The 13,778-nt window shown below is 39.8% G+C and overlaps 1 protein-coding gene across 2 annotated transcripts in view; it reads left to right on the top strand.

Moving 5' to 3' along the window:
• Positions 1–13,778, top strand: part of farp2 (FERM, RhoGEF and pleckstrin domain protein 2) — a 38,643-nt gene that overhangs the window by 9,471 nt on the left and 15,394 nt on the right. For both annotated transcript variants that reach the window (XM_028027508.1, XM_028027507.1), the window contains exons 3-13: positions 3,904–4,008; positions 6,084–6,126; positions 6,201–6,279; positions 6,903–7,000; positions 7,187–7,301; positions 9,763–9,910; positions 9,994–10,089; positions 10,180–10,343; positions 10,458–10,526; positions 11,968–12,025; positions 12,865–13,117. In XM_028027508.1, coding sequence (XP_027883309.1) covers positions 3,904–4,008; positions 6,084–6,126; positions 6,201–6,279; positions 6,903–7,000; positions 7,187–7,301; positions 9,763–9,910; positions 9,994–10,089; positions 10,180–10,343; positions 10,458–10,526; positions 11,968–12,025; positions 12,865–13,117 — 1,228 coding nt within the window. The remainder of the gene's footprint in view (positions 1–3,903; positions 4,009–6,083; positions 6,127–6,200; positions 6,280–6,902; positions 7,001–7,186; positions 7,302–9,762; positions 9,911–9,993; positions 10,090–10,179; positions 10,344–10,457; positions 10,527–11,967; positions 12,026–12,864; positions 13,118–13,778) is intronic.

The following is a 13,778-nucleotide window of genomic DNA, read 5'->3' as shown; positions in this document are numbered from 1 at the left end:
GCCATTTTCCTGAAAGATTACACTAGTTGTTTCTTTGGCTTAAAGAGCCTTTGTGCTCTGCTGCTTTGGAGCTTTGCCGCTCATTCCAGAATACTGTTGACTCATCACCTGGTATGTCTAGTTTTCATAGCTTGTCATGTCTTTGTAGGCTTGTTTTGGCACAATAGGACCTTTTTTAGATGCACATTTTCACTTTTTCTTCTTGTGTGGAGTGACCTTTGTTCTGCTGCTTGCCTGGAGCTGCTCACTGTCTTTGCAGGGTGTGCCACAATAGACTGTTGTTACCAAGATTGGATAAAAGTGCAATAAACTGAATTATTAAAATTTTTTTGCTGACGTAAAATGAATGTTGGGAAATTCTAAAACGGATCCAGTGGGTTTCATCAGAATGAAACTCAGAAAGCCATTAAGTAGACTTACACTAGCGTTTGGCTCATTGCTAAGGTCCTTTGTTTTGTATAAAAGGTCAAGGTGAAAATAACCTCTTGTTTGTTCTCTGAAAGTATGCAGTCGACCAGCAAATTTCAGACTGCTGACGACTTATCAGGATCTCACTATCAAGAGATGACATTATGTGTGCATTCCTCAGGATATCTTAGATGTTGATGTTTGATGGAATGTGAAGCTGTCCTTTGCTTGTGTTTACAGTGATTTTTCATTTTTCATTTCATTAGAGGAGGCCTCAAGTGACATGGACTAAAACAGTGGTTCCCAAAGGCTTTCTTCTGGGCCCCCCCAGTAGTTCCCAAAGATTTTCTGGGCCCCTCTATGGATTGCGATAAAATCCCCTCTAAAAAAGACAAAAAATCAACTGGGCACACACATCATTCAACCAGACATAAACCTATACACATCATTTGTTTTCAAACTCCACTGAAGTTTATTTCACACTTCAGGTTGCAACAAAACAAACTACAAACCATCTTTACAGTGAAACACTTTTGTGTAACTGTTTTTTTTTTTTTTTTCATTCATCCATACCGCTTCCCGTGCCCCCCTCCCCCTGCAATGGCACTGGGCGCCCCCTAGGGGGCGCGCCCCACACTTTGGGAACCACTGGACTAGAAGGTTACACAAATATAGCATTTCAATTTGTAATGTCCTTTTGCTGGCTTGGTAAATTAAGGTTAAGTTTAAATTCAAATTAAGGTTGCACATCTTAAACCAAAGTCATTGGATCTTCAAATACAATAAAAGTAACATCTGAAAAGGAAAAATAGAAAAGAAGCAATGTGAAAGAAAACTAATTGACTTTTAACATTTTGATTAGAGTTAAGTTAGTAGCGGTGCCGGTGATCAAATACATTGAATAACCGACGATTACTAAATCTGTACATCCCAATAAAGGTAGCGTGGAACGTTTGCTAAAACATTCAAGTGTTACTGTGAGGTGAAAGATGTAAAACTTCAGGAATGATCTTGAAGAACCATCATTTCTGTCCCATTATTGTAAGAAGAAGTAAAAGGTGATTTCCAAGCTTCTAAATTCAGTTATGCAATCAAAGTTGTTTATCAGACGACAACCTGCTATCAGCTGAATAATCTGCTCTCTCACAAGCTGATTGAGCTGCAAACATATCTCAACATGCAACGAAAATACAATTTTCTCTTATCATCCCCTCATCATCAGTGTACCTCCTCTGACTTAATTTTTAAGCACCTCACTTTAAAAAGCTTTCCTCAATAACAGCATCCATATGGAACAGTGTTAGTGGAACCTGGTAGCATGGTGGTATGACTTGATCAGAAAAAGGTTGTTCTTTGACTTTCTGACCAGCCTGTCACTGGTCAGGGCAGATGAAGCTGAAAATCAGCAGATTCATGTCTCTATTTATTATGCTGTTCTGGAACCACATTTTCCTTTAGTTCTGTGAAAATGTCATCTCACATGTTGTTCTCCTACTAGACTGTTGAGGTTTTAATTTAAACACTCCTTCTCAGGGATAAAGGTGCAGTGTGTAACTTTTATGAAAAAATATATTTTTTTACATATTTGATAAAAGTGTCACAATGTTGGGATAATATGTTATGAGACCCATAACTTGTAAAATTTTTATCTACTCCACAAGAAGTGCACATCTGAAGAAATGCATCGCTCCTAACCAAAAACAACCAGTCAGAGACGGTGGGTCTTGGCACTGTCAATCAACTCATGGACTTGCTGCTAAATGTGCTAATGGCAGAGAAACAACTGACTGTTCCATGAAAAATATTTATCCGTCATCATCAGTGGCTATGCTAACTAGCTTGAGCATTCACGGCAGGCTATGCTAGCTGTAGCGTAACAAAGAGAAAGAAGGAGAAGAAGAGGGGGCTGAGCAGTGCCACATAGAGGGATGATTGACGGCGCTAAGTTCTCTTCCTGGCTCTAATTGGTTGTTTCTAGTTAGCACTGGGAGATGGTCGAGGAGCTCTTTTTTATTTCTTTATTTTTTCAGGCTATCTGTCTCATGCCATACTGTCACAACATAACAGTTTCAATAGATTTGTAAAAACATATTCTTTAATAAAAGTTATGTACTGCACCTTTGAATTTTACACAGAAGAGACATCTGAGAACAAAACCAAAAACTATGATGAACTTTGTTACGAATGTTTAGTGAACACTTCACCTCTAATCAGCCCCATCTCTCTGGTTTGACTCTTGTGTTTCCATTTTGTATTTAAAAGTACACGTGTGGATGCTGGAGCAGTTACTGCACTAAACTGAAGCTTTTCAAATGTTTCCATCCTCATTCTACCAGATTATTATAGAATCAATTAAACACCGCTAACGTCATTAAATGGCGGCTGGAAAGAGATCCACGTTAGTTAGATCTAATGTCAGTGAAGAATTTGGTTTTGATAAACTCACTAATGAAGAAGTCCATCTGCTGAGAGCTCGGTGTTTTATGCTGAATCTACGACTGAAAGTCTGTCAAAGTGACACATTTTGCCTGAATTCCTCACATTTGCCCACTGTTTTCATTCAGCATACTTACTGACGTCGTCTAGAATGTGTGTTTGGCTTCTCCTCAAAGCCAGAACAAAGTATTCCAACACATATGCTTTTGTTCCCCACTTTAGTTCAGTGGTAATCAGACTCTAAGTGTATGCACTTGAAGCCTTTTACAGCAGATTTCCACACTTGCTGATGGTGCTTTTGTAGATTTCACCTGCGATTTATTTTGTTGTCTGAATGCAGAACATGGGACTGTATCAAAGTAACGAAAGAGCATCTACAGTCGAGCTTTTGGCGGCCGCTGAGCTATAATACCTTACTTTAGCCGATGCAATGCAGTTCTTTTTATAAGGCTTTTAAAAATACTATTTTACATTACTACCAGATGTTTTAGGCTATAATTTTCTCTAAAAGTCACAGCCTAGGTTTCCAAACCTCAACTGCAGTATGCTCTTAGTACATAGTAATTAGTTCTTCATTTAGTGAAAACAAACCCCAGAGTGCTGAGAAGGTAAACCTCTGCAGATTTTCTGCCTGAGATTTGTTCTCCCCTCAGCTCAGGGTGAGGCAGCAGTGACACCTTTTGTATTATTTTTTTTTTTTTTTAAAGAAATTATTCTACCAGCTTATTGTCAACATCAAGGAGGCTATTTGACTCAACAGATGGAGCATAACAAACTCATAAAACACAATGAAGAGAATTATTTGCAGATGGCAAGTATTTTCTACTCGAAAGACAGAACCTACCCAGCGCTCAGCTACAGCTACATTGGCCTTTCTCCAAGGATCTCTGGGGATGAGTTGTGTCCCGTCTAAATATATTTTTTTTTTTTGACTGAAACCAATGCTCTATATGTTGCTTTTAGTGCTAGTTGAAGATGCTTCACAGGAGGGTATTAGAAAACGTTGTTGGCATATAGATGAAAGGAATGCCTCAGTTTGTTTTCTTTCTTCTCTTTCAGCCAAAACTTCCTGGACAAAACCTCCTCTCTGAAGTTTTCCACAGGGGTAACTTCATCGAAAGTGATTACTTTGGCGTCGAGTTTCAGAACATGCAGATGAATTGGGTATGTACTCCGCAATAATATCTTTCACTTGTTTTTTTGAAGCACACAGATTTTGCAGTGCTTTGCAAAGCTATTCATACACCTTTTAATATTCTGTCATGTTACAATCGCAAACATCAATGTATTTTATTGGGGTCTTTCATGGTAAATAGATGCAAAATGTTAGATTAGCCCACTGAAAGTTGAAACTTAAATCCAACTGAGACTCGGTAGTAGGAATTTTAAATGGATATTCAGAAATGTTTCCAACCAATGTGTTTGAACTGGTTTCCAAATATGTAAAATTGTCAGTAGCTCATTTACATATGTGTTCAATATGTACATGTTGAGCACATATGTATAATGTGCTCAAAATGTTTTGGTGTTTTCACAATAAGAAATAAGAAGCGCAATTAAAATTACATGTGAATGAGTTTGTTCACACGATAAGACGTTAAAAAATATAACACAGCATCATCCTGCCACTTCCTGTCGTCTTCTTCGTCTCTTCTGCCAGTCGTGACATCCGGTTGTTGATTGCAATGACAACAACACATCGTGCGATGTGCTAATTTTGATATTGCCGAAAAGCCACCTCATTCTTATGCAAAAACGTTTAATTAAAAAATAAAAGTACGTTTGTATTTTTTTTAATTGCCGTGTTTCCATTAAGCAGATTTATTTTTGCATTTCCAATTTGTGCAATTATAATATGGTCAATGGAAATGCAGCTGACATGCCTCAAAATAACTAACTGCAACAAAAGGTAGGTCTACAAAGTACTGACCAACAGGGACCTCATCCATACTTTTGCACACTTTTTTGTTGTAAAATGTTGAATGTTCAGTGTTGAAACTACTGAATCCTTTTTTCTTCCCTTTATAAATATTCACCACTTTGTGCCACAAAAATCCCAAATAAAATTCATTAACGTTTGTGGTTGTTATGACCACACATGAAAAGGTTCAGGTTTTTCACTACTCTTACCTACACTGCATACTCATTGTTGGTGACAGATCAAAGTTCTTAATATAATAACATAAATGCGAATGGAGAGGAAACCCTGTTCACTTTCACATCATCTTATGGTTACTTTGTTGCTCTGGATTAGTACAAGCAGTAAGGTAGTGTTGTTTTCACTGGAGACGATTTAGAAGTGTCGTAATGCTTCGTTTCCACTGAGCGTTACGGATCGCTGTGGTTTGGTACGTTAGTTTGTCTCCATGATTAAAGCGGCCCAAAAAACCAACACGTCGCAACCTTTCTGGGCACATTTCAGTTGTAGGTCTATAGGGCAATGGTACGTACAGTCGACGCAGCGTGAGGTGTTTAGGTTTAACGTCGCCTGCTCAGTGAGAGTCCCACTGGCGGTGGAAATCACTCGGCAGAAATGAGGCATAACTTGTCTGGCTCGACTCACCTGTCAGAATTTCTGCTGTTTTTGTCTTTCCAGAAACACGACTGGAATGTAATACCACCTTAGTGTTTTTTATAAACCAACATGGGGGGCCACAATCCAACCCATAACTCACATTCTGAAACAATACTGTTTTTCTCTAATGGATTCACTTGGCCGTACATCTCAAACTGTATCTTCTTTTAAAATTGTGCTCCAAGACTTTCATAGTTAAAGTCTGCATCAGCTGGTCTTATTTTTCTATTGATCTTACTTAATTTGGATGATATACAATGACATGATATTCATCAGCCTGCTGGAAAGGGGTTTGGTTAACTGATTTACTGCATGAAGATGTGCTCCAATATATTTAGATCAACGACAGATGCAGAAATGTGTACATAAACGGATTACAACAGTTCTTTCTGGGTAGAAATGTTTCTCAATGCTGGTTTCTTGTTGCACATTCCTTCATCAATCAGCCACAGTTTTAACAGAGGAGCTGAGCTACAATGAGGCAGAAATGAGGGGTTTTTTTTGTTGTTGTTAGTTGGAACTGTAAATTCTGACCCAAGAAAAGTAGACAGTTGCTTATAGAGCTGTCACTTTATACTAGAAGACCTGCATTGAGTTTTGTTGTAACAATTGGTCAAAATTGGAGCTTGAAATGCTGAAAAGCTAAAACTTTGTCTCCCTCTAGGTATGGCTGGAACCGACAAAGCCCATTGCAAGACAAGTCAGAAGTAAGTAGCATCAATCTGGCTGTAAAGCCACCTGATAGAGAGAGGAATTCAATATTTCTGTTATTGCTTTCCAGGACCAGCGAATACGCTGTTCCGACTTTCTGTGAAGTTCTTTCCCCCTGACCCGGGTCAACTGCAGGAAGAGTACACCAGGTCGGTGAAGTGAAATTTTATCTGGGTATTTGTTTTGGCTCCTGTCTTCATGGAAGAAGTTTCACAATCTTTGAGGGTTTTGGTTTTCTTTTCAGAAATCTCTCAATAATCATTAGAAAAATAAATAACATTTTTATTACGCTTGTGCTGCCAAATAGTTACATCACTTAGGTTTGAAATATTTTAATTTAGGTTTACTGACAGTTTTATTCTGACAGGTAGTGATGGTGTTATTGTGGAGTGGCCCAGTCGGAGGCCTGAATTGAATCTGATAGAAAATCTTGACCTTAAAAATATCACAAAAGATAAATTATTGAACTATTAGAGAAAACGTGCAAAAAGCTGGTCAGCAATTGGAGGAAGGGTTTGATTTGCTGTATCATAATGAAGAGTTTTCATTTCTTATTGAGAAAGGTGCAGTTTTTAAAAGTAAAATGTTCATTATTTTTACAAATAATGAAAGCGATGAATTATTTCTAAAATGTACTGATATTTCCCCATGTCATTTTCTTATCCTTTGAGAGATGTGCGTCTCATTTCGTAGCATCTTCTCAGTTGAGTTAAAATGTTTTTCAAATCTGCAAGTATTGTGAGTAATTTTCGGCTCTCGTTTCCTCCCACAGGTATTTATTCTCCCTGCAGATGAAGAGAGATCTGATGGAGGGCAGGTTGATCTGTACAGAAAATACTGGAGCGCTGCTGGCCTCACACATAGTTCAGTGTATGTTTTATTCTACTGCCTTAACATCAAAAACACAGAGCAATACTCAATAACTGCCTCGTAATGATCACTGAATTTCAAAACTGAGATGAAGGACTTACTCATTGCACATTGTAAAATGACAATAATCTCAAGTGGCCTTTATATAATTCTGAATCTGATGTTTTCTCTTGTGTAAACCGACAGCGGAGATCGGAGACCATGATGACGCTGCAGACAGGGAGTTCCTGAGAGCAAACAAACTATTGCCTTATCAAGACAAAGTGCAAGAGAGAATCATGGAGTTCCACCACAGGCACCTGTAAGTTTCAGCCCCTGTTCCTTTATATCTGATCTGAAGACAAACATCTCTTGAAATATTTGAATCCAACCCAAATCAGCCACAAATCCCTGGAACCACTTAAGTAATAATAATTGTCAGGTTTTGGACTTTACTCTAGAGCAGTGGTCCCCAACCTTTTTAGTCGCGCGGACCGGTCAGCACTTCGCAATTTTGCTGCCGGGGGGGGTGCGCGCGCGCACATTACTCCGATGTTGTTTTGTTACTCATTCTGCTGCAAGTTGGCTCAATTTTGACGCGCAAGACGTAACCGGTAAAATCCAGTTTAGGATTTTCAAAATAAAAGATCCGGAAGTAGTTCATTATTTCTTGCGCGGCCCGGTACCAATTGTACCAGATGTCAAACTCCAGTCCTCAAGGGCCGCTGTCCTGCAATTTTAAATGTGCCTCTGCTGCACCTCACCTGAATAGAATAATTAGGTCATTAGCAAGGCTCTGGAGAACTGACCTTCACAAAGAGGAGGTAATGAAGCCATTTCATTCCAGTGTTTTGTACCTGTGGCACATCTAAAAACAGCAGGACCCTAACCCTTGTGCACTGGAGTTTGACACCTGTGCTCTAGAGGGTTAGTGTTAGCAGCTGTGTCTGGGCTGTTGCTCTGGTTTTTTACAGCTAGCAAGACTTAATGTGATTTACCTTCACCTCATGATTTTAATATCATTTAAATCTCTATTTAAAGCATTGCTCCTGACAGCTTGATCTTTTCCCTGACCATAATAGTGTAGCTTTCATTCAGTATTCACCTACTAGATAATGTTGAGGAACTATTGTTAATCGTGGATATTTGAAGCCTGGAATCTTATTTCTTGATGAATTCTTGTTTTTTCCCCTCTGACCTGTCTGATGTGTTCTTTGGTCTTTGTGATGCTGTTCGTTCAGTAATGTTCTCTATCAAGCCTCCAAGGCATGCCTAATTTTCCTTTCACTTCCCAAGACCTTTTACCTAAGCAGTACTTTGAGTTTGTGTGTCATAGAAAGCCCTCCCAAAATAGACTGAAGTTGGTGGTTGATAACATTTAAAAACCTCGAGGGATATTAACTTTGCAAGTCACTGTGTGTGGTTATTGAACATTTCTACAAATGATCCTCCTTTTTGGGGGCAGGCTCTGTAGTCACCGCCTGGCTATGTAAAATCAAACCATTACTCAGCCGATTCCTCAGTTTAACCAAAACAAGAACTGGCTCTATCACCCATTTCAGCAGACATGAGCTGCATGTCTGCTGAAAAGTGAACTGCAAGCTTTTTGTTCCCCAACCTTCATAGTTTTGCTAATTATCACCTTTCTGTGAACATTTTGTCTTTCAAAGGTTCAACTATAATACTTTAAAGAACGGTAACTTAGCGTTGTTTAAAAGTGAGGCCTTAGCAGACCTGCCAGTGCTTGCTTCGCCCCCTCCTATTCTTAGCCTTAATGGAAGGCATTCATGTTGCTATTTTGAGCTCATTCTGTTATCTAATTATGATTTACAGAAGGTAAACTCTGACTTTTCTCATCCGACACATGTTGTTTCATGTTGAAGTTTTAAGAAGTGGTAAATGATGCCCCATTGCTTCTACGCAGTTTATGCTTGGTGAAAACCGTGACTGTGTGTTCTTCATACACAGACACAACAAGTCCTCCTCACCCATGTCTGTCGGTTTAGAGTTTAGCAGAAACCGTTTACAGCACTTTTCCCACAGCCAGTCTCTAAAGGAGCACAGTGCTACCTCATAGCCAACAGAGGCTTTTTTTTTTCAACACCCAGGTTGAAAAAAGCCCTAAAGACTTAAGGGTTCTCTAAAGACTTTTGCTAATCTCTTTCCTTGGTTGCCAGAGTGGTAGCGCTAGCAGAGAGTTCCCTGCTTTAATCCTTTGCTCCGGTTAGTCTATTAGCCATAAGGCCAGTGGGGCAGGGGAGGGCTCTAAGGAGATTTCATGCTTAAAGGATGAACAAAATTAGAATGGAGTAATGATGGGATGGATATGTTTCTAATACGCTGTTTGTTTGTAATCACTTGCTTTTATATGTGCCTGTTACATTTGTAAAGGTTGAAGACATCTACAAATTATATGACGCGTTTTATTTTGGCACTATGTGGTTAAATTAGAAGAAAACATTAAGAGTGATCAGTATAGTTCATTTGGCAATTTTTACTCTCTATTTATTGCAAATATTGCTAGAATTTTAACTAAATCAATATTGGTAGCACAGAGATATTGGTTAAACAGAGATCATTTTTTCACCAAGTTAAAGTATTTTTGACCACAAATGAAATTGTGTGGATACATTTTTGTGTCGTTTTGTTGTATAGTTTAATTAAATAAAAAAGGCTCTTAGAATTGATCCGAGAAGGACTCCATATACCACAGCTCACTATTACCCTGTATCAAGGGAACATGCCATGAATGTTTTTGTTTATGTACCTTTTTTTTTAACCAGTGGCCAGACTCCTGCTGAATCAGATTTCCAGATTCTGGAGATTGCTCGTAAACTGGAAATGTACGGTGTCCGCTTTCACCCAGCAGCTGACCGAGAAGGCACAAAGATCAATCTGACTGTTGCTCATATGGGCCTTCAGGTCTTTCAGGTGATTACTGCTTTGATCGCAGCCACCATGACTTCACTCTGTCATCATTTGGTTTACTTTTCTGTTGTTATTTTGTAACCTAGGGCAACACGAAAATAAACACCTTTAACTGGTCCAAGATTCGCAAACTGAGCTTTAAGAGAAAACGCTTCCTCATAAAACTCCACTCAGAAGTCCATGTAAGCTTTCACGGTCTTCAGTTTAATCTCAGATTTTACAGTCATTGTAAACGTGACCAGGTCAGTGTTTCTTTTTAACCTTTTTTTCAGGGGCCCCATCAAGACATTCTTGAGTTTATGATGGCCAGTCGTGACCAGTGTAAAAACTTCTGGAAGATCTGTGTGGAGTACCATTCGTTCTTCCGTTTGTTTGATCAACCGGAACCCAAAACCAAAGCAATCCTCTTTACACGAGGTTCCTCCTTCAGATACAGGTAGGAACTCTTTAAAGTCCGTTCATTCGGACTTTTGACCTTTGTTGTACAGTTAAGCATTTTATCAATTTATTTATTTGGATTTAGTTTTTAATCTAAAATTCTCTCTGTCAGTGGAAGGACCCAGAAACAACTTGTGGAGTATGTTCGGGAGAACGGAGCGAAGAGAACCCCTTATCAGAGGTGTGTTTGTCTGAATAGACGTATGGTACAGTCCAGGTGACAAGTTTACATATATACATCATGGGCACAAACTTCAGTAATTTGGGTCCTTTGATGGCTTATTTAAATGATTCTTCTCTCGGCGTGGAATGAATATACAATGCACAACTTCAATTATGTTTTAAAAGTTTCAAGTTATGCACAAATTATCAATTGTTTGGTGTCATTTATTTTTCAGGGTGAGAATTATTTATTTATAACTGTTATTTTAAATGGATATAAAAACCACCATTGAGATTCCAAAGGAATCTTGGCTGAGAGAACAGCAACAAATACAAAAATTGCACATTCAGGGGTCAAATATCCTGGTGACTATTTGGCTAAATGTCCCATAGTAAGTTGTACTTTAACCACAAGCTTTTTTAAAGCTGACGACAAGGTTTTGGCACACTTATGGCAGGATATTTGACCACTGTTCTTGGCAGAATTGGTGGAACTTTAAACCCGGTCGGTTTTCTGGGACAGGCCGAGCTTTGAGGGTAAAGTCCATAAATTTTCAACTGGATTGAGGTTGTGGCTTTGTGAGGGTTATTCCAGAAGGTTTATGCTCATTCCCTTTATCCATTCTAAAACCAGTTTTTCATGTGCGACAACTATATAGCCTTGACTGAAATTTGAAAGAAGCCAAATGCATATTTAGAGAAAAGCTTATGATCAGATGGGGTGCAGTTTGATCTGTTTCGACACAAGAAGAAGAATGTTCAGAGGAACCAAAGAGAGGCTTTTGAGCATACAAATTTTAAAGCATTATGGTGGCAGCAGCATTTTGCTGCCATGACTACAAAGAGCTTTATCAAGCACATTTATCAAACATTAATGGGAGTGTTTGCATAACTTGGACCATGTGCATCCTAAGTGCTGGCCTTAGAATGATGCATATTCAAGAATGGCACAAATTTGGCCACTGGTGCAGGAATTTGATGGAGACTGACACATTTTTCAACTAGCAACCTTTACTCAGACTTAGCCGTACCCATTCTGTAAAATCACCAAGGGCTTTCCATGAAGTGACAGTATCGTACATTCTGTTATTTTTGCTGATCAAAGAGTAATAATATTTTTGTTTTATGTTTCACATGATTCACAGATAAATTTATACAAATTTGTTTCATTAAAATATTGAAAGTTTTTGTTTATTGTTGACCAATTAAAAACAAAGTAGGCAAAAATGAATTGTTGTGAAGTGTGACTACGTGGCAATTTTTAGATCATAAGGGAAAAAGTTTGGACACCAACGTTAGAGTAAACTAAATCAATAAAACCCCAAACTTGGTGTTGTTCATGCCTGTGATGAGTGTGTAAACATTTGACCCAAACTGGACACCATCAGTCATATACCGTAATTTGTTTTCCGTATTAGTAACAATGAATTGTTCTGACAGTAAGGTCTGTTTCTGTTTAGGAAGAACAGCCAAGTAAGAATGTCTGCTCGCTCCTTTACCTCTGACATGCCAAAACAGGTAAACAAAACTACTAGAAAAACCATGTAGCAGTAGCTGTGTTTCCATTACAAATGTGCGCAAATCTTTGTCTATATTCTGCAAATGTAAAAAATAAAATCACAATTGAGCAATTAGTGTTTTGATTAAATAAGAAATTGATTTAAAATCACACATGAATAAGCTTCTTCACTCAATAAGTCATTCAAAATCATGGCAGCGACGAATGTAAGCAGTTACATGAGAAAAAGTCATAATTCAGTCATGGCGCTAATGCTCATCAGCCAATCAGAGGAAACGTCGGCGTCTTATTCAGGCATTGGAGTGACAACCCAAAGCGGCTATGTGTGTGGCGTTTTGGGGAATTGTAGTTGCAGATTTTACAGAAGGGTTATGGATTGAACATGTTAAAATGGCACAACTTTTTATGAATTGTGTGTCTGTGAGAGCTCTGGTGGAGCCAGATGCACATATTCCAAAAAAACAAACCATCGTCCTAATACCACTTCCTCTTGTCTTCTTTGTCCTTTTCGCCAGATGCAACATCCGGCTGTTGATCACATGACTTGTGTGATGTGCAAAAAAATTTTGACATGACCACCTCATCTCATCCGATCGCAAAAACATTTGATCAAAAAATACGAACTTTTTTGAAATCGATGTACTTCAATTAAGCAAAATAATTTTTGCAATTTTAATTTGCGCAATTTTACCATTAATGGAAATGCAGCTAGATACAACCATAATTTGTGCCAGAATGGATAAACTAATCAAAACATGTATTTTTCTTTCTTTTGTGGCCTTCATCCTGTATGTTCTTTGGCCCTGGTCTTGTCTGTTTGTTCTGCCTTTGTTTCCAGACCTTGTCGTTCAGTGACAGTCCCAGGGCCCCTTGCTCCCTTTCCTCCACCACCGAGTCCTTCCTCCCTGCACACATGACTCGGATCTTTCCACGAACTGAGCTACAACCTCAGCTCCAACCTTTCTCCGCACTCAGCCCGTCTCCAGCAGCGCAACAGCCGCCGCAGTTCCCGGCGGGAGCAGCCAGACCCCCCAGCCCTCCGAAGGAAGACTCCGTCAAGGCCGTTCCCCCGTCACACTTCTCGCTTCAAGGTGCCCCTAGCAACCAGGCAGCAGGACACTGCAGCCCCATGTTTGTGTGTTTAGACAGCAGCACATCCCTATCGCTGCCCTCCAGAAACGACAATGAGAATAGTGAGCAAGGCAGGAGACGGGGAACGGGATGCTCGCTCGAAGGGGGGAGGGGGAAACTGAAGGGGCCTCTTACACCTGAGGCCTTCGAGGCAGAACTGTTGAGGACGAAGCAGAATGCCATGTTCTCGATGCCCGGCTCGCCTCTACATGTGTCAGAGGAGTTCATTGATGACGATCCCGCCGAAATCTCTTTTTACGGAGGTGGAGCAGAGGCCTACCCCTTCGGGCTTGATGAGAATAAAGTAGACCGGTTAGATTTTACGGAGGAGTCTGACATCAGCAAAAATCAGCTGTTTAGTGTTGGAATCGAGGACTTGAATGGGAATCTCCATGCATTTCCAGACAGCCTCGTGGGGCATTCCGAGACCAGCTCGTTGGTAAACAACCGCTCCGAGTGTAGCTCCCTGGACAACCTGGGGCTCAGCTCTGCCGGGGAGTCCATGTCGGTGGGGTACGGAGTCCCGGACTCCTCCTCGCTGCGCCTGCCGGGCTCTGGCATCCAGTCAGAGGCCAGTTCAATGGTCAACTTCCCGGCGTACTCTGTCCGCTCTGAGAGCAG

Source organism: Xiphophorus couchianus, chromosome 9 (genome assembly GCF_001444195.1).
Source record: "Xiphophorus couchianus chromosome 9, X_couchianus-1.0, whole genome shotgun sequence".
Lineage (NCBI taxonomy): Eukaryota > Metazoa > Chordata > Actinopteri > Cyprinodontiformes > Poeciliidae > Xiphophorus > Xiphophorus couchianus.
This window is presented reverse-complemented; position numbering and strand designations above follow the sequence as displayed.